General features: G+C 44.5%; 2 protein-coding genes across 2 annotated transcripts in view; one reads left to right on the top strand and one right to left on the bottom strand.

Annotated features, from left to right (window-relative positions):
* LOC100870442 (uncharacterized) overlaps positions 1–24,724 on the top strand; it is a 68,254-nt gene that overhangs the window by 27,846 nt on the left and 15,684 nt on the right. Inside the window, exon 2 of the mRNA XM_012493850.3 lies at positions 585–645. Coding sequence (XP_012349304.1) covers positions 612–645 — 34 coding nt within the window. The 5' untranslated portion in view covers positions 585–611. The remainder of the gene's footprint in view (positions 1–584; positions 646–24,724) is intronic.
* LOC147657460 (uncharacterized) overlaps positions 1,332–24,724 on the bottom strand; it is a 35,347-nt gene continuing 11,954 nt past the window's right edge. The window contains exon 4 of the mRNA XM_086909430.1: positions 1,332–1,528. Coding sequence (XP_086765556.1) covers positions 1,414–1,528 — 115 coding nt within the window. The 3' untranslated portion in view covers positions 1,332–1,413. The remainder of the gene's footprint in view (positions 1,529–24,724) is intronic.

Genomic DNA, 24,724 nt, shown 5'->3' with positions numbered 1-24,724 from the left:
AGATAGATCCTCTTTCGTCCACGACCAACGATCGCGGTCCCTTCTGAACGATCGCTTCTCCCTCGAATCGGGCATGAAAAGCGACGACAGGTACGTCTCCCGTACATGTTTCATCGGAATTTCAGATGACGAGGCCGATGAAAATTTATCTCACGGAGCGGGTAGATACGGATAGACAAATAGCCCAAACGACTACAATCCCCCTCCCGGACTTATTTACCCTCATCGATATCGTGGCATACGCGATTTACGAGACACGTGTCGTGGAAAGATATTTCATTCGTTGTATCCGTTCGAACGGGTTTCTTCTTAAGAAAGGAAGGAAGAAGGGGGAGAAAAGTAAGTCAATTTGTAATTTCCGCGTTGGACGAGAGGGGGCGCGTGAAATGGGAAGAGGAATCAACCTGTCGTTGCCTATCAGTCGTAAGGGAAGCTCGTGATTATTATCGGTGGCTATTAAAGGTCGAGCCTCGAGATTCAATTATTGGCTATGAATTTTGATACAAGCGCGCGCAATTACGCGGTTGGAGAGAGAAAATCGTGGAAATTGTTCGGTATAAGATTAAATTTCTTCTTGTTCGCAGGTAGACGGTCCCCTAAAAACTGAGAGGATGTTCGCCAGGCTGTGCAGGCAGGTACCGAACGGTGAGTCTTCGAAAATGAGTTTCGATATTAAAAACAGTTAAATAAGAGATTATCATCTCTAATATTTTGCGCTCGTGTGTCACGCATATATTTGCCAACTATAATATAATATAATTACATTCTAGTAGAATTCTCTTGTTACTTGATTGGCAACCTTCTTAAATGTAAATACGAGTGCAAAAGGGTTGAAATTGAAACGGATATCTCTACGTAAGTAGATTTTAAAGAATAAGTGCATAATATTTCTACGAGAACGAGGCTCTCTCTCTCTCTCTCTCTCAGGACATTGTAATTAATACGAGGAAGAGTCTGGTCGGTCGGTGGCCGTCGCCGTGAACTTACATCCAGAGACAATGGCGGGGCTCGTACGATATATCACTGCCGCCTGCGCATCCCTCTTATAGGTTACGTATATACCGGTCCTTAACGTTAAGGCGCGCCAGGGGACGACGATCGCGTAGTGATTTACGGCCGGCTCGAACTCGCCCGATTGTTGACTTTCCCCGACTTATAATAAATAGAAACGTGTCCTGTTTCCTATCCCTTTACGGAAGAGGGACTGCTTCGATGATACTTCTCCACTCTTTGAAAAGATCCTTCTGCTTCTTTGACGTCGAGGACCACTTTTTTCCTCCTTCTTCTTCTTCTTCTTCTTCTTCTTCCTCCATTGGAAACGACAACGTGGTTCGAGGAAAACGTTTCCAATAATCCTCGAGCCGGGGAATCCAGAAATCCAGGAGTCGGCAGAGGCCGCGCCATACACTCGCTTTACAAGCTGCACCGAGCTGTACACTTCCGGGTTGCGAGCCCTTTAGGGTGGTAGCCACGAACAGCTTGTCGAACACGCCTTAACCTCGGCGACCTTGGTTCTTTCGGCCTTTGCCTGCTGGCAAATACTGTTCGGTTATTAAATAAAGAGGGAACGAGAATCTGCATAAGGCAGATCCTCGTACATCATATACATGCCTTCGGATGTTCCGTCGAGAGGAATGTTTTTTTTAATCTTCTCTTGGATAGACAATGATGGATCACGGCGAGGGAATAGAATCGGCTCTCTTAACTACTGCACAGTTACGCCTCGGAATTCGAGTTGCTTTGACGTTTGGTGTTTATCGATGATAAGAACAAAATATCGAACATTTCCATCTCAATGGTATCTTACGCAGAGCGGATATGGTCGACCGTAGTAGCGAAAGGGTTAAATAATTATCGAGACGATCAGTTTCGTGTCGTTTCTGACGGAGCGAGACTTCAAGTTTGAAACGCAGCTCGGATTCGATTAGGAGGAACGAGTAGGAGGAGGCGATAAGGAAGGGGCAACTGTTGCAACGGTAGCCGGATGGATGGAAGTGAAACATTAAAGCCGTAATGGAGTTATTATACGCCGATGGGGAGGAAGGGGGCTGACATTCCTACGAAACGCCTCGATAGATAGGGAAGCTAATAAAGCTTTGGCCCCGTGCGTATACCGAGTGAAACGTTAATGGACTCCCCTTCTCGACTATTAGCGCGGAGTTTTCATTTCGATACGTTTCTCGATCGTATTATATCATGGAAACAGCGTTGATGATCTCTGAGCCTCGATTCCCTTCGGTTCAGAGAGTTGAGAAGCGTTGGAGGAATACGAAAACAACTCGCGTTGTTCGTCGAAAGGGAACGAGTTTTCTCGCGAATGAAATACTCGAGGATTCGGTCGATATATAGATCTGGTGTGAGAAACCTTGTGTATAATTGAATATAAAATCGACAGGTATCTTAATGCTCGATCAAGACTCGTAAATGGAGAGGCGATGACAATAACGTAATAGTAGTAGGAAATTCCCGTTTCGCGATGCATCCTCGATGATGATGAGTTATTAAGCAAGATCCGAGAATTATTTCAATTATCCGCGACAAATTCTTTCCACGTTGTATCACGAATTGCGATAAGACCGTCTAACGGTGGATGATATATAAAAAAGAAAAAGGAAAAAAAAAAGTCTGAGAATTGTTTGACGAACGTTGGCCAAGAGCGGATGAGTTACGTTCGGATGGAAGAAGCAATCGGCAAGAATCTTGTCGACGTAAGAAAAGATTCACTGGCTGTTAAGAATGGTCGTGCTCGGTTGTAGGTTGGCAGTTCTTCTATTAAGGCAGGTCGTGGAGCCGCTGTAAATCAAGGGGCCTCCGCGTAAATGTCCCCCGAGTTATTGCGCCATCCCCTCCAGCCGCTATATACGTAATACGATGTTTTATTTCGTAACTAGACACACCTATCCAAGAATCACGATAGATTATTAAAGGAAGGGGATTAAGGGGGGAGAATCGTAGTCGTAATTCCATCCAATAATGTTTTCACGCTTATTGTCTTCCACGCCGTCCATCTCGCCAATTTGCTGGTATGAAATGCTATTTACCAGTATCTTCCGAATCGTAACAAGATTCGTACGGATCAGTAAAAAATCTTCTCTCGAGCAACTTTGGAAATAAAAATAATCGTACGCGAATTAGATGATAAAATTTAACAGTTAAAATTTATTATTAATTCGTCGTTCGATTGGATCAACTAATAGTCTTATTATATTTAATTTTCGAACAGTTTCGACACTCTTCAATTCGGTTAATAACGAATTTTCCAACGAAAATATGTAAAGGGAGGGGATGCGATGGACAAGCTGGATATCTTTGCCGTGATCGGCAAATTACAAATGGCCGGCCTTTTCGTCGATGAATCGCCGCGATATGAGGAAGCGATTATGATTTTCTGGCGGCGGGTTCGCGTGCCGGGGTCGTGGTCCAGCCGGGAGGCGTGGGAACGGGAACGTCCCCGAGGTTTTAAAGCCACGAATTAACTCCTTTTTCCTTTTCTCTGCCGTGAAAAGAATTTCGACGCACAAATTGGCGAGATGCTCCAATGTACCCCCGAGAGCTGTTCTCCGGTTACGGACCCGAGTTAACGAGACCTTTTCGGTCACCCGTTAGCTGCCTTCCCCCTCCCCTCTCCACTTCGAGTTCACCAATCGACGAGTGTGAGTTTTTTTCTTTCTTTCTTTCTTTCTTTTTTTTTTTTTGCGTTAATTATTAATTACGAGCGATTTCACGAAAATTAAAAAAAAAAACAGTTAACGGATTGTATTTAACAGTGGTGGATCTTATTTTTGTAATCTTGTTTTTGAAGCGTCGATTTAAAAAAAATTTCTCGCACTTCTTGTTGGATTTAAACTACTTACGATAATAAGTTCTCGATCACTCGCAACAAGGTTAGGAGAAGGGGAACCTGTATTATCTCCTCGTCGAGGAATTACACGAAGTTGGAAAGCCCTCGACGGTTGATTCATCGTGGAAATATCCACTTCACGATAAGTGATTCCATGTTTATTTGTAAAAAAAAAAAACCTGTCGATATCCCAACGACCGATTTATCAAACTGACATCAGCTGATTCTGAAATTCAAAAAGTGTATCGGAATATCTGATAGAACGTAATAATTCTTTTCGCATATCCCCGAGCTCTCTCGAAAAGATATTCCGCCAAAGATAAAGGGAAATTCTCTGTTTGGAGCGAGAAATAGTGCGTCTCAAAATGCAGTAAAAACGAGGTCTGATCCATTGGAGAAAGAGCGAGAAAGAAAGAAAGAAAGAAAGAAAGGAAAAAAACGTTCGATGGGGGACAAATTGAGTCGAACCGAGCGTTCCGCATTGAAAGGGAGACGATGTTTTTAATTGATGAGCTTCGTTAAGGGGGACATTGTATCCCCTTAATCGCGGGGGGTTTGAGGAGGGTCTCTCTGGTCGAGAGACATTTGACACTTAATTCTCGCGTGGTAGCACGGCGTTCCTCGATTAATGTACCAATTAATGGCTTCATCGCGTGGAATTATGACGTCGTTTCCTCTTCGCTTTCCGCCTCGCGCGTTGTAAAACCTGGATCACCGAGCCCGGACGTTTATGGACAAAAGGGGAACAATCGTCGACCCGTCCAGGACGAGCGCAAGGAAAAAAATCTTAATTTCCTTTAAAGGTTGTCGAGGGGGGAGAGCGAGATTCTTCGTGGAAAGAGATTATCGGTTTTCCAAAGATTCGAAGAAATATATAGATAATTGAGCGAAGAATGGGATAACTGTTGTTGGATTCAATTTTGGACGAAGGGAAGAGAACAGCTTTTCCACGATTACTCACTTGGATCGTCCTAAGAATTTTATTCTATCTGTTCGAGAAAGAAGAAAAAACAATTTTAAAATTTATTATTATTATTATTATTATTATTTTATAACATTACGAAAAATCAATGGGTGTAAAAAATTTGATAATCGTTTCTCCCTACGATGTTTGGCAAAAGCTTCCTCTTCTTCTACGAACGAATTAAACGAGTATTTACACGAGATTACAGAGAGATTATTTTTGTGCGAAAGAGAGGATCGTGTCTCGATTCGACGAAGGCGCAGCTGACCCCGAGCGAGAAACTCTGTCGATCTTTAAAAAAAAAAAAAAAAAAAACACCGGCGCCGCTTAATTATCATGCTAATTAGTCGTAGCAAAGCCCAGCGTGGCGTGAACGACAAAAAAGCACGGGTTACCCTTGAGCGATTCCAGTGTTCCATGATCGATTCGCGAAACCTCACAGCGTGATACTCGTTAATTATTTTATTGTCGGTGCCTCGGGGGTTAGGATGTAATAAACGCTCCTTGACCAAGTGTGTACGAAGCGGGGAGACTCGATTCGTTCCCCTATGCCCGCTCTCTCTCTCTCTCTCTCTATCCAATTTAAGTTTCTTCCAAAGATTTTTCTTCCCGAACTTTTTCAATCGAGTTTCTTATTCACATACAAATATAAATATTCGTATTTCTTTACAAAATCCGATATTATATTATATTCGTTGGCCGCAAAACGAGTAAGAGGAGGAACGAGTAGCGGTGGAGGGTTGGAAAGGAACGAGTATCCTGGAAGAAGCGGTTCGGTCCTCGTAAAGAAGGGAAGTCACGATGTGTCCTTGCGCACGCATGATCATTAAGGCCATTAAGCGTTATCTCGGCGAGGGAGACACTTAAATACAGGCTTTAACGCCGCGTGGCGCGAGATGCAAGCGGAAACTGTTAAGCAGCGCGCGAGACGAGAACCGTAACATCGTGGACGTTACGTATACTATCGAAAAAGCGGAAAGAGAAAAGATTAAATTCTCTCGGTTACCCACCCGATCGGCCTTACCATATCTCCTCCAACTTTGAATCGAATTCATTCATCGTGATCGGCGCGATGGGATCGAGCAACATTCTTTTTTCGTTTCATCAAATCCGGTTCGATCCCATCGCTAGCCAATCTTCTTAGACTTTTCTAATCCGTGATTACCGAAGTTCCAAGTCGAAATCGAACGGCGTAGGTGTTGGCTCATTAACGAAACCCGCACGCGGGTTTCGTTAATGGACCTTTAATACCGTTTAACGGTGTACCGTTGTTGTGACCCTCTTAAAACGTGACGCGATTTCAACCGGTCACCTCGGATAAGAAGGAGGTGTTTTACGATCGATGCCACCAGGAACCCCCCCCCCCCCTCTCTCCTTCCTATCCAACACTGTGATTATTCCAGCGTGGAAAGTGGCGTTGATTGGAGGGGGGGGATTGGGGAATGTTCTCGGCTAATGAAATTTAATTGGCCACGATTAAGCCGCGTATCTTAACCTTCCTCGCCTATAACCGTTCCGAAAAGTTTCAGTCGGATGGGAAAAAGTTTACGTTGCCGGGATACGTTTAATTGCTTTTGGATACGCTTTTGGATAGGATAGCTTCTCCTCGATCGTTATCGTTAATGAAATTCGATGTCCTCTCGAGAAGGAGGGATAAAGAGGGGAGGGGGGGAGTTCCATTTACAGTTTAATCCGGTTTTAATCGTTCGGATGGGATCGATCAATTGGAAGATTTTATTTCGTATGGGCGTAGTTACGCCTCAAAATTTCCGATCGGTTACCGATCGGGCGATAAGCAAGCCGAATCGCAAAGCGGAGGAATTAACAGACGTTAATTATCATCATCGAATCGATTTCCTTATTTTCGTTTAATTTAATTTAACAACCGAGGGAAACCGGACTTCTTACCAGGATTATTCGCCAAATTATTTTAATCGCTCTTTTCACTCGTTGCACGCGTGCATCATCATCATCATCATCATCATCATCATCATCGTCCTCGTCGTCGTCTATATTTATACATCCACCGTGTTAAAAATAATAACCACAACGACGAAGAATCATCGATCATCTTTGAACGATCATCGTTGTATCCTCCTCCCTCAACGATATTATTATCCAAGACGCGTCGATCGACTGAAAAGAAAATGAGAGACAGAGAGAGAGAAAGAGAGAGAGAGAGAGAGAAGAGGAACTTTCCTCGAAATTTGTCCGTCGCGTGGCTCGGCGACAAACTCGCCAGGGGTCACGAACCCGAGGGGGGAAGGAAGGAAATTCGTGGGCCTGGTTGGGGCACCGCGGGTCGCCTTGCGCCGGGTGAGACAAAACATTGTCCGCTCAGCGGGGCGCGATGTTTCCAGGTGGGGAGGGGGAGGGCAAGGTCTCTAGGCGCGCTTTCGAATTGATTTGTTGTAAGTGATACGCCACCCTCGGTGAACGAATGGTACAATAATTGGGTACATAAACAATGACCGATGAAACAATTTCTCATCTCTCGGTAGCGGAGGCGAGGGCTGTGCACGTCCACGTGCGTGCCTGTATAATCATCCGCGCGCTTATCCCCGTATAATTGAAAAAGCCGACGAGAGCGTCGTCTCGAACACGCGGAATCGGAATACTGGATCGTTGCATACTTGGTTATTTCCAGAGCCAGGATTAATCGACGCGTTGTAGGTGTGTAAGCTGGGATAAATTGGACGCCCCTTTCTTTCCCTCTCTCTTTATACAAAGATAAGTGTATCGATTATATTCGTAATTTCGATTTCACAATTTCGAACAAACGCGTCAAAATTAACCACTAAAAAAGTGTTGATATTCCATCCATTCCATCCTCGTCTCTACGAGGAAGGTACGAACGTATCGTTGGATCTAAATTGTATTCACTACTTCTATATATATATATATATAGATCTAACGATACTTTTGTACCTCGTAGAGGCGAGGATGGAATATTAATCTTTTTTAACATTTTAGCGGTTAATTTTGACGCGTTTGTTCGAAATTACGGGCGAATATAATCGAGGGATTATATTCCTTAGCTCTCTTTGTATAAAGAGAGAGGGAAAGAAAGGGGCGTCCAATTTATCCTAGCTTACACACCTACAACGCGTCGATTAATCCTTGCTCGTGACGAGTTCTCGCGAAATTATAATGGTTGAAAGCGGTGGAACGTGTCCCTGTAACGAGGTGGTCCAAGGTGATTAGCGATCGTGCGCATGCAAACGGGAACACAGGTTGAAACGAACGCAACCACGGATCGGATCCCTGAATCGGATTGTATCGGCGGATCCCGATGTTTCTCTATACGATTCCCTCCCTCCCTCCTTGTCTCGCGTTTGCCACCCACCAAGACGGAACGATACACCGACCAGCACCATTAAACCTCGTAATTTGACGTCCGTTCTTATCCGAGCTCTTACAACGATTTCGAAACCACGGTGGACCCATCCACGGTGCTTTGGGGAAGAGGTTTAGAGAGAGAGAGAGGAAAACACGAGCGTACAACGCGACGCGGATGTGTAAAGCATGATAAATAAATCGGTCGGCCCTCGTTTGTATAACAACGCTCGATTTGTATCGTAATAACTACACCCGTGGTATTTGTGTTGTTGGCGATCAAAGGAACCGTGTTACTTGTTTCCTGACGGAGAAATATCGTGCGCGCACGTGAAGTATGGATTACAGCTCCCCTCTCTCCCTCCCTCTTTCAACCGCCCTCACGCGCGCACGAGAGAGGTTATTGCAGAAAAGGAAAGGAGGTAGCAAGAGGAACGATCGATAAATTAACATCGCGTCGAAAATTTCTGAATGTAGAGCAACGCGCGAAGAGAGAGAGAGAGAGAGGAGCTGTCCCGAGTTATCTGCGATCGATTAATTTACGGCCCCGCAACAGGCATTCCCCCACGCTGAAATTTACGAGGGGGCCGCGATCCAAGGTCGGCTCTAAGGATTTATTCGCGAATTCCATCGAGGAGGAGGGAAAGAACAAACGGATACGGACGAACGATTTGCACGAGTGAACGCCCTTCGTCCGTGATCTATTGCATAATTGGATCCCTCGAGTGGCGGTCGAAGATTACGGGGAAAGTTGGCCCAGTCTCTCGCGTGATCGCAAACCCAACAAACTCTCTTTCTGAACATAAATTTTAATCGCTGCTCCCATTTCGCTAATACCCGGTTTGCGGTCACAGGGAACCGTCCGCGTTGACGTTGACGCATTCCTTCGCGCAACGAGGATCCCGTCGTAAACCGCGATTCTCTCTTCTTTCCACCCTTCGTGGATTCTCTCTCTTCGCGTGCCTATTACCACGGTTGACAAATTAAGGTGGGGAAAGGATTGGTTGGGAAATAGAACCGCGGAAAATTTCTTTCTCTACCTTCCTCGATGGATTCGTTTTGGAACCGAGTTGATGGATTATCACGAGAACGAGAAACCTGTTGGAAACGTGGTGGAGGTAAAGTATCGAATAATGGTACGGTAGATTTGTCGCTCGTATCCTCGCTCCGCGTTTTAATGGAGCTCGGTGATGATCGCGGGGCGGGCGCGTTATCGGTGATTTGTTGCCCGGGGAAGCTGTGATTAGCGAGATATCGCAGTTTGAAAAGGAGCTCCTTTCCCACCTCGTAAAATAAAAATAATAAAAACATTATATGTTAACCATCGTGTTTCCACACTTTTGATCGTGAAATTACGAGTTCCGTTTTTCATGGGCTCGTAAGAACGGGCGATACTCTTGGAAACTAGCGTCGATAATTATCCTCAAGCTGCGTTCTCATCTCAGAATTGATCTCTTTTCCTTGAGAAATTGTACGCATTTTCTTTAAAGAAACAATTTATCGGAGAACAAATATCGGGGAAGAAACGTTTGAAGTGGTCGAAGAAGAATTTGGAAAACAAATTGCAAAACACCGCTACATCCGCTCATGAAAATATACATTATCATTTTTCCACCGTGCTGTAATATCCAATTATACGATTTAATTATAATTTCCAACAACCAACGCGAACAATTCGATCTTTTTCGAAAGTAGACGAGGGAGAAGATCATTCACCCTTCTCGAAATTCGGTTCGAAAAGCTCGGTGGCCAGGTGTGCAGGGGCAAATTGCCGTGGTATCTCGTGGATATCGCAATTGCTCTTCGATCCAATCTGCACCGTTCCCTGCAGAAAAATCCCCGAAAGGGATGAAAAAGTCGAAGAACGAAGACGTCCATTCGTCAAAGAATGGAGAGGAAGAGAATGCGACTTTTATTCGAGTCCAATTTCAGTCCAAATCCTTGTCTTTTGTAAACAACTTGGATAAGACGCGAACGAAAATAATGGAGAAGAAGAGAGGATCGTTTTTTTAAGAATTGGAAGATAGAAAAAGTTTCAGTTTCAAAGAATGGAGAGAGAAAAGACAGAACGTTGGAGCGATGATGATGATGAACCCTTGTCGGTTACGATCTGCTCGTAACTTTGATGGGGTGATACGTATCCGATCGAAGGGAGAGCAATTAATCGTTAATTAAAAAATCATAGATGGAAACGTAGAATAGGATTCCCGCTCTTTAATAAGCGCGTGATCTTTCTTTCTCTAATCGGTCGAGCGACAAATTGTGAGAGCGTTATCCTTTCTTCATCCGTGCAAAGAGATAACTTGAGACGTAACTTGAGACGTACGTCATCACGAGACGATTCTACGTAAAAAGATATGAAGGAAAATTACACGAAATAAAACATTCATCCGATTCGAAACTAAATCCTCGGATTTAGAATTGAAAGATCGTAGTATTAGCCAATCGTATAATTTCAAACTTGACTCGTATAAAATATATCGTACAGTTTCCTTCCGTACATCGCTCGAAACATCTCTCTCCTCCCATGTCGCGTATTTTCAACCGAAGCTAAATTTAATAACCAAAACAAGATATCCCCTCGCAAAGGGGATCCATCTGAAAAATCTATAACGCGAAGTGTGGATGTATGAAAAACTTCAGCATGTGAAAATTAATACCCGCGATTGAAAAACGCTCGAAGAAGAATTTCCTCGAAGAGGAGAGAAGTAGTTGGAAAATAATCAGGATGAACATGGTTTAAACAGGTTTTTCCAACGACATTCGAGACGATTTGAAATTTCTCAAAGGAGGGGATTGAAAAATCTCGCGGGCCACCGATCGCGAGGAATACTCGCTCGACCCAGCCACCACAATGAACATGTATCAAATTTATGGTGTACGGTTGTGCGGTTCCGCCCACTCACACTCACGTGCACGGACGTGATTTATGCCGCTCGTAAAACAGCCTCTCTCGGGGCCTGATGCCCCGAGAGAAAAATTATTTCGCGTTTCCATCTCGCGCACACTCTTCTTTCATGACCCAATTTTCCAAACCGCGATGAACAATCCTCGAAGATCACATTTTTTTTTTTTTTTTTAATCAATCAATTCTGTTTGAAAAGAGGTTCGTTTTACGAAAGATCTTTCTTGTTCTTGCTTCGAAGAAGAAATTTTTCCTTCCTACCCCCCAGTTTTCGATGATCGAGCATTGTGTTATTCGCATCGGTGGAAAGTATTTTTGGAAAGTTTTCGTTTTCGCGTATTTTCTCTTTCCATCAAGTTTCGTTCCATCGATCGATCGCTCTGAGATTGGCTGCGAAAAGAAGGAGAAGAGGGCTCGGAAGGGAAGGATCGTTATGGGAACCTTACGCGAGCTCCCATGGCGAAATGCATTTTCGTTTGGCGCCCGAGGCAACTCTCTCACGCGATCCCCCGACGAGGCCAAACGAAGGACGACCAAGGCGGCCTCTTAACGTCGAAAGTATGATTTACCGTCGTCTCTATCCTCGATCCACGGTAATTTGTTTACCGTGCCAGTTTGTCAAGGGAAACCTACCCCGTGTCCAAAGCGTTTATAATGAATTATCATCCTCTCGACGCGTGTAGCGTAGCGTCGACCATTATTGGTTTTGCGTCGGGAAAAAAGAAAAAAAGAAAACCGAGGAGGAGGTTTCTCCTCCGTTTTCCTCGAGTCTAGAAACTTGAAGTCTTTATCCCTCTCGTTTGTCGAACGCTCGTTGCATCTAATAATTTCTCCTTCGCTTCGTCTGCCGGTAACATTTTAACAGATGGAGACGATTGAGAAATATACTCAGAGATGCGTGTGTGTGTGTGTGTATGGTGTAATATCGGCGAAGAATTTCTATCCACGCGTGGAGATGGATAATCTATCATCGGGGAAAATTAATTTCCGGGGTAATTAAAAGTTTGTAAATCGAAAATCCGGATGATCGACGTTTTACGCCATGTTACCTCTGCGATGCTCGTTTTTATCCCACCCTTTAAGGAGTTCACGATCGAGAATTCTTTATTATCTGTTTACCTATTATCATTATTATTATTATTATTATTATTACATTGGATCAGACGATTCATTAGATACGCAGTAAGCTTTTTTTTTTTTAATCAGATTGTCGATATATTCCTTCCTCGATATTTAACGTTTCACGATGGACAGATAAACGGACGTTCGAAAGATTCCTTTTCGATCCTTTTTTCCCTAAAAGGCGGCAACGATTTATCCCGTCGTTGGCGCTCGAAACGATCTAAAAACACGAACAAATCTCTGCAGATTGCTATTCTCTATTTAGTATTCCGCGGTCAGTCAGCGCGGTAAATCACAGGCAGGTAGCTTTTACTGGAAACCGCGATCACGAGTGAGCCACGTGAGAATGAAGGGGGCCGTGGTGAAACCGCCACGGAACACCCGTTTATTACCGTAATTTTTGCCGCGACTAATGCAAAAATCGGGCGGGACAAAGGGCGGTTTAAACGATCGAACGGCTCGTTCCCGAGGGAGTCGGATTTGTGGAAAAAGAGAGGCGAGAAACTGGATAATTTGTTTAAACTTTTGCAACTTCGTTTTGAAGAAAAAAGGAAAAAAAAAAAAAAGGTAGAATTAAAAAATTGCGAATTCAATTCTTGATGAGTTTGTTATCGAGATGAATTCTTCTTGTTCGAATAATATTTCTTCGGTGTTTCGGTGAAGATAACGAATTATTCCAACTTAGCTTTATTTCACGGCCGATCTTGATTAAGAGGACAACGAAAACACGGTTTAATAAGAGATTTCGCGATTTTATCGTTTTTCTCCAACAGGATTTATCGTTACCGATTTGTCGTGTCCCGTTGAATCGATGTTCCAGACACCGTTCCCTAATGGAAGATCGTAATTTATGCGAACCAGTGTCTATTCCGCATAATAAAACGAGATTTAGAATCTCTATTAAATTTCTCGAATCAAATGAATCTTCGCATTTTGTTCGCGTTTATTTTCATCGTAGCCTTTGCTACGATTTTATAATGAATATAAACTAAACGGAAGACCCGGTGCTTGCTGCACCGTTGTTGCACTCGCGTATAAAAGTCGTAAAAAGTAGATTAAAGCAGATTATTAAAAGGAAGAAAAAGAAGAATCGATATGTTATCTCCAGGAGAGAGGGATCCCTTCCAAGGGAATCGTAAAATTGTTCTCTATTACAGAATCTGGTAATGGAAAGTCACGAATCCTATATCCATATCTGTCCATAAAATAAAATTTACTATCTTTTAAATGAATTTTCAGCGCTCGTCCGTTATTTCAACAGTGTTTCAACCGTGAATTTATAACGAGTATAAACTTGGATAAGATGCTCGAAAGGGTCGAAATAAATTCGATCAAAAATGTGTGTGAATTCGCGAAACCGAAAACGAGTCGTACGTATTCTCGACCACAGACAGGGATTCCACTGGAAGCAAAGGTATTGTAAAATTATATCTCTCCAAACTCAGAGGAAAAGATAAAAATTTGAAAATTTTCGGAACGGAGAATGATGGAAAAATTATTTTAAATTATATTCCAAGCAAGTTAATTTACGAAGAAGAAGCGATAATTTATAAAATATTAATTATAATTATTTAATTTAAAAAACATTAATACAAACTTACTTAAATTTCTTTTAGAATATTAATATAAATATATGAAATAAATTATAACAAGCATAATTAATATTTCAGTTCAACATACGTACATTATTTATCGAATTCGAGGTGAAATCCCACGAGCTCAAATAATTAAACAGATACGAAATAAATAAATAATAATAAATTTTGAAGCAAAATTGTGATTCACAAGAGATTCAAAGAGCGTTCGATCGAAGATTCCTTCCGTGGAACAAAATTGGATCGTGGATTTTTTGGGAAACGCGTCCATCGCGAGTTTATCGCGTCGTCCTACGCGTGTCCGACAAGTGTTTCGACAAGTGTCTGCCGAACGAGGAAAGAGAGAGAGAGAGAGAGAGATCTCTTATGCAAATGCCCGATTCGCACCGGATACGTCGCTTCTCTTATTCCGAACCATCGCTGACCCCATGTTTCCCGTCTTCGCCTGCCTTTCGAGTTCGTTTTATTCCTTATCCTGTTTAAAAACAATTTCTCGATCTCGTCTTATCTCTTTCCGTTCCGTTCGCCACGAAATATAATGACATATAAGAAAAAAAAAAAATCATAACAACAGTCGTATTAATTCTATCGGTCCATTCCTTCAAACGAGGCGTTTAACCTTATCCAGCGTGGCGAGGAACATTGGCGACATTAACGACGATTCTTGCGCTCGGATGGAAATTCACCGGCCGATTACGAACGGATTGGAGAAAGGAAAAGAAGAGGGGGAGGGAAAAAAAAGAGGAGAGAAGGAAATTTGCGAGACGACATCTTAATGGAAGGGTGAACGGTGGTGGGATCAAGCTGTTTCGCGTGCACACGCACAACGCGGGACGTCGCGTCGTAAAATTAGTTGGCGCGAAAGAACGGCTCGAATCCGTGGCGTTTCGTTGCCGCGCGATAATGCTTCTTTTAAACATCCGTGCCGGATGATTCCTCGCCCGGATACCACGATTTACGCCCGGCTGCCGCGAATTTCCTCGCGACTCGCGCTGAGATACGACCCTCTTAAGCCTAAGCGCTTAAAGGCATCGATCCACCACTTGCCGGCCTGATTTATCGGGGACGTGTGACGGGGCGCCATCGCTCTCGACCACCACCGGTGTCGATGATGCAAGCGCCATGAATTTAGGGAAATGTGAAGAAAAAAAAAAAAGAAAAAAAACATTCCGCCTTCTACGGCTTGTTCACATCGCAGAATGCATAGATATTCGTAAGTACCGGGTTGAACGGTCAAGCTACGTCGAGCTATAAAACGCTTGAAAACGTTTTATAATCTTCTTCTGAATTAATCGAGAGGCGGAAATAAATCGACAGTCGAAGCGAGCGGCGTATCTAATTATCATTTTATCGTATATAATCGCGAATATATACTCGGTGCAAAGTGATCTCCGACCACAACTTCGGAAAGGTTGTAGAAAATTTTCGAATATATCGATCTAAAGATCTTATCTTTTCATCGGATTTGATGAAAAATTTCGGCGTCGTCCAAACTTGTCACTCGAGCTCCTCAAGAATCTCGTTATCCTCGACAACTTGCTCACGCGGAATTCGAGGAATAATATCTTTTTGTCGGTCGACTCGTGGTGGAGAAGGAGGAGGGAATTTTCGAGCTTTTACGAGGGGGCCACGTGGCCGCTAACGACGAGCCACGGTTCGAGAAATTGATACGGACGGAAAGAAATGACAGCAACATTGACGGGGACGCTGCAAATTCGTTCATGCATTATTCATGGGGGCCCGTGGTGCGTTGACGTGCGAGCCACGTGGTAACTTGGTGCAACCTAGTAACGATTTCTTGCGCCGGGCAAAATATCAGGGATCGCTTATCAAGATCACCGGCCGGCCGAGTGACATTTGTCGGGATAATTGAAACATTTCTTCGATTCATTTGCCGCTCCGTGAAACCTTTCGCACGTTTCTGGCCGACTTTCGCGGAACTTTCTTTCTTTCTTTCTACCAAGATATTTTTTCCAGCTCGACAAAATTGAAGAGCTGTGCTGTAGTTCGAGGGATCGAGAGACGAAATGTCTGTATAGGCGTTTTGCTTTTCTATCTAAAGAGACGTTCGATTTGAGCGAATTTACTTATTTTACGATAAATTGGAAAATTCCGTCCTCGAATGTTTTCTCTCTATTTTTACAAGTTTTCGTTCATTTTGTTTCTATCAATATAAAATATTTTCAAGCTTGATCCTAAATAGAATCACTTGTCATTCGAAAGTGAAATATTTTTGCCGGAGGGATATTCCGGATGAGTCGGCGGCTTCACGGATAAGAGACACTTTAAGTAGCCTCGGCCTTTCTGCACGCCATCCCGTTCCTTTAATCTCCAAAACAAAGTTACAAAGGCTGAAAGGGATCGAGCCAGTAATTCAAGCTAAGAGGATACGATTAACCCGACCGTCGCTCACGGTATCAAGCCTCTGCGAAACGAAAAAAAAAAACTGCCGGCAGCCCTGCCTACGTAGATTCCATATCAATGAATCGTTCCATCCGGCGAGGTTATAAACCGTGTACACACCAACCCTTAATCCAACACCCGTAACGGAATCGAAAGTTGCACTCGAGAACGAATCGCCAACCAGGTTGACAAAAAAATGTCTACTTCGTTAGTGTTATAAATAGCGCAAGTGGAAAATTTTTATCCACTTGCGTTATGCGTTATTCAACGCATTAGTACGTTGGGATCGTGTCGACCGGATACGGATTTAATTGTTAAATATCCGAGGCAAAGGATCGGCTGATAATCGGATAATAATTACCGGAAAATTTTAGGGCGCGTTTCTTCAAATCGAAAAAGAAACAAATTGAAAAAGATCCAAAGATGAATAAGGATAGAATTTCACGAAGCTATCGTACAAAATCGTATAGATCCAAAGTATCGATCCCCTCTTAAATCCAGCGTCGAACGACACCGATTTCTACGCGATCGGCTTGCATCCTCTCTCTCTCTCTCTCCTGTGAAGAGCGGGGCATTCGTGCAAGGGAATCGGTCGCGCATGCGCGCGTGGATGTACGCCATATTAATTACAATGATTTCCTGCCACTTACGAGCCGAGCGAGATTTAAATTATAGATATCTAGCGTGGCGAGGAGGGGCGGCTGGACCCTCGCCATTCCTGATTACAGGGTGTGCGCGAGCATTTCAGGAATCAGACTCGCGTCATAACTCCGTGGGGTCACCGGGGTCGATCTTTACCCTCCCCTCCACCGTTCCCCATTTTTCACCCCCCACCCCACCCTCCCTTCCCTTCGCATGCGCGAGGTATGCATCTGAAAAAAATCTGCCGACGAATCGATCCCCTTCCATCGTTCCTTCGAACGTGCCCCCCCTCTTCATCGTTCGAACGAAATCTTCGAAGGATACAGAAGATCTAGGAGATTGGCTCCTTCGAATTCGAGAATAGGGAATTTTTAGTTTCTTTGTTGGTCTCTTCGCTCCTTTTAATTTTATCCCCGTTCGATCATCGAGAAAAATCGTATCGCAAATCGATCTTTTTTTTTTTTTTGCTTAATGCATCGATTCTTAATTAATAATAATAATAATAATAATAATAATAATAATAATAACAACGCAGAGGCGAGCAAGTTCAAGTTTGGAAACCGCTTTCGGCACGGGAGAAAAAAAAGAAAGAAAGAAAGAAAGGGAGGTAGGGAGGGAGGGAGAAGTGTTATCCTTAGGAGGAACGGTTGGAGAGAAAATATATCCGTAGGAAGGAGCGTTCAAGCGTTAAAGCAGATTCCTTGTCAAAGGGACGTCGTACACACTCCTTGAGCGGGAAATAATTATGCCGCTCGCGAATAATATGCAGTCGCGCGTGGGTGGATTCGCTAAATTTCAATCTGCCTTGGCGGGCGTAATGCACGTCAACCGAATCGTCATGGATATGACGTCACGACGCGTGTGGTCTTTTTCGTGTGGTTTATTATTAAGTCCACCCTCGGATTGGATCGCCCGCGGCCGCAAACCGACTCGACGACCAGTTGCAAACAACTGGTCGAGAAACACCGGTGAAACGGGATTAATGTATTAATAAAATTGCCGAGCTTCCTGCCCGCGTTTTGCAATCTTGGATGAATCGCCGAGCCGAGCTTTTCTCGTTGCCCTTCCTTCTCGTGGAACGCTTAAAATCGAATGGCTGTGAGTGTATGTATGATTTTTTTTCTTTTCTTCCTTTTTTTTTTTTTCTTTTTTCGAAAGAGCGTGGTTAAATATTAATCGTCTTGGAATATCGAAATGCTTCGCACGTACGAGTGTAATAAGCGAGGGGATGAAATCGATCTTGAATTTCGCGAAGTATTTTTCTTTCAGACGATACGCCGCGTAATTTCTGGAAATTTTCTAATTTGTTGTTCATTATCGAACAATTATCGAGCAGAGACGATTATTTTATCGAATAAATCCGTTCGTCGTTTCTTCTAATTTCAATGCACAAATATACATCGTAAGAATAACTCTCCATTTCCGTAAATTTTTTTTCATCAACAAGGCGCAAAGATAGGATGAAGTGACAACGTGAATCGACATATATCCACGCGATAAAGTTGTTCGAATATCTTCAACAAATTTTTACGAATCACTTTCGTTTCTTCTTCTCGCGATCGATCCGTTAATTGCACAAGAATTGCAGGAGGAAGAGGAGGAGGGGGAACATCGACGAGAAGCGGTTAATCGGCTCGTAAAACGTTCTTTTTTTTCTGCCGTCGAGCCACATTCAATTATCATTTTTTCCCATTTTGCGATGGGAACTTACGATATCATCCCCCCCTCCCCCCTCCAATTAATACGACGATAATTCGTAAATATTCTCGCGGTTGCGCTATTCTTTATTCTCGCGCAGGTCAATCGCCAAGTTTTATTATCTACGCGAATCGTGGCACGCAGCTAATTTCGAAGCCACGCCGTATCTAATTATTATTAATGCCCGCAGCTTTATCGGTTACAATTTAATCGTGGTTCACTCGCGCCCAGCTAACCTGACCATCCACCGCTCTCGGCCCTTCTCTCTCTCTCTCTCTCTCTCTCTATACGCACCCGGATCTTTCTTCACTGGGGTGGAGGAGCATTTCGAGTGGCGAGCTTTGATTTATGGCGTCACGCTGCTTAGAACGATTTGTCATGGCGGTATCGTCGAAGGACGATTGTCACGGTGCGCAGCGACAAGCCTCGCAGCTCGAAACCAGCTCTCTGTATTCCACTACGCCTTTAACAATCAGGTCGTGCGCGAAAACCGATGGCAAATTGCCGGGTTCTGACGTCTTTCTTGCGCCCCTCCAGGGAGAGGGAGGAGGGACTGTTTGAGGGAAATTGGTCTGCTCTTCGCACAAATCTTGCGATTTGTAAGAAACGATAAATTTGTTGAAACTGTTCGTTTATATTTTAAATATATTCTTCCGAAATGTTTCGATTCGTGTCTTTTTTAAAAATTATTTTTTTTACGATCAAACGGAAGAAGAAGACGCAACATGTTGTTTCCAACGTGTTAACATTCTCTGTACATTCGGGAAACAAACACTCGGTTGACCTGGTTCTTCGTGCTTCTTCAAGATCGTATCTTGAAGGATCGTGTCTTCCTCCCATGGAAAAGGGCAATTTTATCCATAACGAAACGATTCGAGAGGATGGAGGGTCGGGAATTGGATCAGGAACCGTAAGAGCGTTTCTCCCCGCAGATTTCTTGGAGGAAAGGCTCGTTTGTGGGCATTTGGAGTTTATGCGCGGCTGTTTACCACCCGGTAAATGTTATGCCCGAGTCATAACGTATATCTTGGAGGGCCGTGAGTCCCGTACGGGACGACCATTAGCCGCATTCAATCACCATTACACGCTCGCGCGCTTTCTGCGCCTGCTCGCCCCTTAAATCCCCGGCCTGCGCCGACAAAAATATCGCCGTGGACGGGCCAAAGAGAGAGGAGAGAGAGAGAGAGAGAGAGAGGACGACGACGACGAAGAGGATGACCACGATGGCCCTAACACCACGCGCTTGCCTTTTACGCGTGAGAATCGAAAGCTACGCGTGACTCATCTTGTTTCCCCTTGGCCAACTTTTTCCTCTTCCACGCGGCGGAGAAAAAACGCGGACACGATTCGTAATTTCGTGCGCGTGGGAGGACCGCTGCGAGAAACTTTCAAAACTTCGTCCAACTTTCACAGATACTAACCGTTCTAACACCGTTCCCAAATTTCCCTGAACAATTTCGATTCGCGAGCTCTCCTCGCTCCTACACGGCAGATAAGAATGTAATAACACAAATTCCATTCCATCGTAGAAAGAATCTAGAAAGATCCTTCGCTTTTTTAAAAAATTTCACATGGCAAATATAGATTCATCGATCTCGCGATGATAATAACGCGACGAAGGTGTAAAGCTTGGCCGAAGAATATTCCTGAAAAATTTCACACACGTAAGAATTTAATAACACAAGTACAAATTCTATCGTAGAAAGAATCCTTTGCTTTTCCTAAAAAATTTCGAGGAAAGGATAAAATTAAAAAATCGATTCGTCGATCTCGCGATAATAATAACGCGGCGAAGGTGTAAAGCTTGGCCGAAGAAAATTCCTGAAAAATTTCGGCGGACACGGTCGCCCCTTGTCCGGGGGCGGCGCGGGTAAGGCACGCCGGAATCCAACGGCGCATTTACACGGCGCGCTCCTTCACCGCCGCGGCAGAAATTACGACGCGGAAGAAGAGGGGTCCCCGTGATCCCGCCTAAATGATGGTTCGGCTGGAAAGTTTCACGGTAAGGAGGATTTATCCCTCGTGGCTCTCGAAGGTTTTACGCGTTGTCGCCGATGCTGCCTGGAAGCCAGCCTCTCTCCTCCTCCTCTCCCTCCTTCCTCCCGCGCGTACCGTGCATCGAGGGGATGCTGCGGAACACAAATTTTTCGGGACCGTGCACGGGGGTATTATCGAGAGATTTCTCTTTTGTAGCGCTCTGCTGCTGAGCCATTAGGGCCGGGACCCTCTTGCGCCGCCGCCTTTCGAGGAATATCGAGGCCGTGAAAAAGAAAAGAAAGGAAGAAAAAAAAAAAAAGACGAGACACTTTAACCACGAGACGAACAACTGTTTGTACCGTTACCACATCAATCTTCCGTAATGATGCAAAGCGGAATGGGACGGGGCATCGAGCACCTTGACTCTCTCTTTCTCTCTCTTTCTTCTCGCGAATGTTTAACAGCTGTGTTTCGAGAGGCTTCGATTTTGCCTCGATTAGTTCGAAGGGAAAAGAAGAATCGTTTTATTATATATAACCCAACTTGTGTTTACGAGTAAATACGCGTTAGACGAGCAAGTCTCTCTAAAACACTCTGTATTGTTATTATTATTATTATTATCATCCTCTGAAATATATCTCTGATTGATCGTGGAAAAAGAATTTCTTGATTATCCGAAAAAAGAAGAAGAAGAAAAAAAGAAAGAAAAAGAACGTTTGAAGAAGAAGTCCTTTTGGAAGGGAGGACAAAGAGAGAGATATCCACTCTCGACCCACCCGTATCGCCACCCAATCCCCCCTTAAATTACAACCGCGGTACACCGGCGTCCAGATCCGGGGGACAAGCTCGTGTCCGACAACAGCGCGAAACTTTGAAACTTTTTAATTTGCGAACGGTACCGGGCCGAAAAATCTCGTTAGCCCGAAACGCGTGAACAAATAAATAACGTTACAGAGGAGGGGGGGGGGGGAGAAGAGAAAGGAGAGGAAAAAAGAGAGGCGTAAGAGAGGCTCGGGCGTGCGTTGGGCGGACGTTCATAAGCGGCGAAGGGTCGAGGGCGCTCGGGTAGGGGGCGAGGAAGGAATAAGACGGAGGAGGGCCCACCGACCTCTGACCTCCCTGGGAACCACCAGGCCCTCGAGGGACTGTTCGAGAAAGAAGCCGGGGAATCCGACGGACCCACCCGGCCGAAATATTTCCACGGCTGCTGCCTCGAATCCATTAGAATCCATTAGAATCCATAGATTATGACCGTGTAGGAATTAATTCGTCGTTCGATAATCTTTCGAGTTAGAAAACAGTTAAAGGGTTAATTGTTTTGTTTCTTTTTTTTTTTTTTTTTGCTATAATAAATCTACGGTATCGGGAAAATTAATAAATCGATCGATTTGTTGGGATACGAAAGGATTAAACTGTCGTGTAAGTTTAGTTATTCGGAGTTAATTTAACTGAGAAATTGCCTCGGAAGTGAAGCATTACGTATTGCTCTTGCGATTTCTTATTAATTCGACACCCGATCGATCCAGAATCGTATCGATTCAAACTTTCGAAGATACGATTACGTGTTTCTTACGATTGCACGTAAACGTCGAATCAAGATTAATAATAATAATAATAATAATAGAAAATTTCTCTTTACATAAAGAAAAAAAAAAGAGGAAAGAAGAGGAGAAATAGGGAGATCGAAATAATTTCCACGACGCACAATAGGACGATCGATACAGAGTTGAAAAAAAATCGAGGCGTGGGACAAAATGAGGCGGCTGGCGTAATAAAAAAGAAAGAGAGAGGAGAGGAGAAGAGGAAGGGGGAGGGCGAGGAGCGAGGGGGATTGTTACCTCGGGGGGAATTTCGAAAGGGTATCCCTCCCCCGTTTTTGTGAATCGTGATACCCGGCAATTACGTGGCGCAGTCACGGTGATTGGCTGGGTCGTTTTCGCGGGAAGCATGGACCAATCGAAGCACCGGTATGCCTCTCCTCTTTCTCTCTCTCTCTCTCTCGTTCTCTGTTCTCCTAGAGTACTTGCCGGCAACGAGCACGCTCCCGCCTTTAGTCTAGTCAGAGAGCTGCACCTGTGAGTGAACCTGTAGCGTGCACCTGCAACCCGAAATCTAGCAGAGTGTCTCTCCACTCTCGACTTCTCTCAACTCTCTCTCTCTCTCTTTCTCTTTCTCTCTCCAAAGATCTCGAGCAAATTGCGTTCCTCGATCCACCACCCTCTATTGCCACGTCCGTGGACGATAGTGCAACTTCCTCCTCGAAGTATTATCCTCGACGAGAGAGAAAAAAAAATAAATAAATAAAAAAAATAAAAAAACAGAAGAAAATATCCCGTTCCATCCTCGGTGAACGTACTCTCTCTCTCTCTCTCTCTTCATTGTACTCTCCTGTGATCTCGCACGTGTCAGTGAACATGAAGAGTAGTATCATCGTGTCGATGGATGTTTTGTCGGGGATGATCGAGTGCGCGATACGAACGTTCGACGAAGAGTAAGTCGGTGGTCTCGTCGGTGGTCGTGAAACGACGAGGGATTGTGTACAGTGGTGGGACGCATTTAATAAAAGCTCGAGGAAACGGCGTGACATCGAAGGTTTAGGCCTGGTCGACGAGGGGCGTGGAGAGGAGGGCGTGCGTTCAGGAGCGTAGGAATGCGCGAGAGAAGGAAGGGTGGGGAGAAGAAGTGGAACGGTACACGACATCGGACTTAGCCAAGTTTAATAGAGAGAATCGTCGATGATCGGGACGCTAGTTGCCACCGATAACCGTAAATAAAATGGAAATGTAAAGGAGCCGGATGCGCTTAGCATCGGATGCGCAGGTTGGAGCGAGCGAGGAGGAGGGGGCAAGAAACGATGACACGAAAAGGCCGGCATGGATCGTGACGAACCGCATTCATGGATCCCCGGCGACTGTTAACGACGTCCGACCGTGAGATCGCCTGTGATAAGATCGTACGATTCCTCGTGCGCCGTGTTATCGTACCGCCGCCTCAGTGCCCGGCCATCGTTAATCAATCGCTCTGATTACCGGTTAAATGTTAATGAGTTTCCGCGAGATCGTCGCCGCGAATGGATCGTCGTCGTCGATCATCGGAGTAAAAGAAGTGGCGCAGGTAACGTTCTTCTTTTCGTTCGCTCGATGCCCCCGAGATTGAGACGTCGTATGTCAGGTAGGCGGTGTAAGAAATCGCGGTCGAAGCAGCAGATGATGCGTGTAACAGCGATGCGCGCATTAGCTATTTCGCTTGCCGAGTTAACCCGATCTGGATTCCTTCGGGTCGAGACGGCGGCAAGAAACGATTTTCCATCATGCTACCACGAGGATGGACTGGACTCCGTCGTCTCCCCGGAGGCACGAACCGTTTCTTTGCAATTAGAATTCCTCGTCGATGTACGCGAATTCCGGAAATACCGGCCATCATCATTCTCCTCAAATTGTTATAAATTGGATAGCCCGAGTTACCGTCCACCATTTAAACAACCGATCCTTTTTTTCTTCCTCTTCCTTTTCCCTTCCTTTTCGAAGCTTCTTTCGTCCGAAGATCGAATGAAGTTTTCGATCGATCAAAAAAAAAAAAAAAATAATATATACTCGGATGGAATGAAAAGTATATTCGAGAAGAACGGGGAGATTGCGGATAAGCGAATGGAATGCAACTTAATTTAATCCGCTGACAGAATCTCTAAACTCGTTTATCCTGGACGATTAGCCTGGCCCATTTAAATTTGTTCCTCCTTCGTAACTTCGATTCCTCCGAGTCGTTCACCGCAACGGCTAATTGCATCGCGTGCTCCTTTCCTTTTCCGCTTTCTGCGCTGGAACGGGAGTACGTGGTGAGCACGAAGCGCGGTGATCATAGATCGTGGCTACGTGGAACCGAGGCGAGGAAGAGCAGAGGAAGAGAGATTACGCGCGTTCGAGGGCCCACGTGCACGCGTGTACACACGTGACTTGTAAATTCGCAGCGTGGCTCGAGAAACGATACCAAGTTTCTGCGGTTCGCGCTCGTAATTCTTTCTCTCTCGCAGCCTGTCAAATTGGCGTCCATTATGTTTTATGGCGACGCGAAAAGTGGAGGCGGCGTTCCATGGTGTTTCGCATTGCGCGCGATGGGAAAATTCTGGGTTATTTAAAAGAAAGAACAGATAAAAGAAGACGATAATTTTTATTTTTCTTCGTTTCTTCTCGATCCTCGCGTTTTTTATCTTTCGTCCAATATTATTTATCTGTTCCATTTCT

This window comes from Apis florea, unplaced genomic scaffold, assembly GCF_048593485.1.
Source record: "Apis florea isolate Af1SG1 unplaced genomic scaffold, ASM4859348v1 contig_3158_pilon, whole genome shotgun sequence".
Taxonomy (NCBI): Eukaryota; Metazoa; Arthropoda; class Insecta; order Hymenoptera; family Apidae; genus Apis; species Apis florea.
This window is presented reverse-complemented; position numbering and strand designations above follow the sequence as displayed.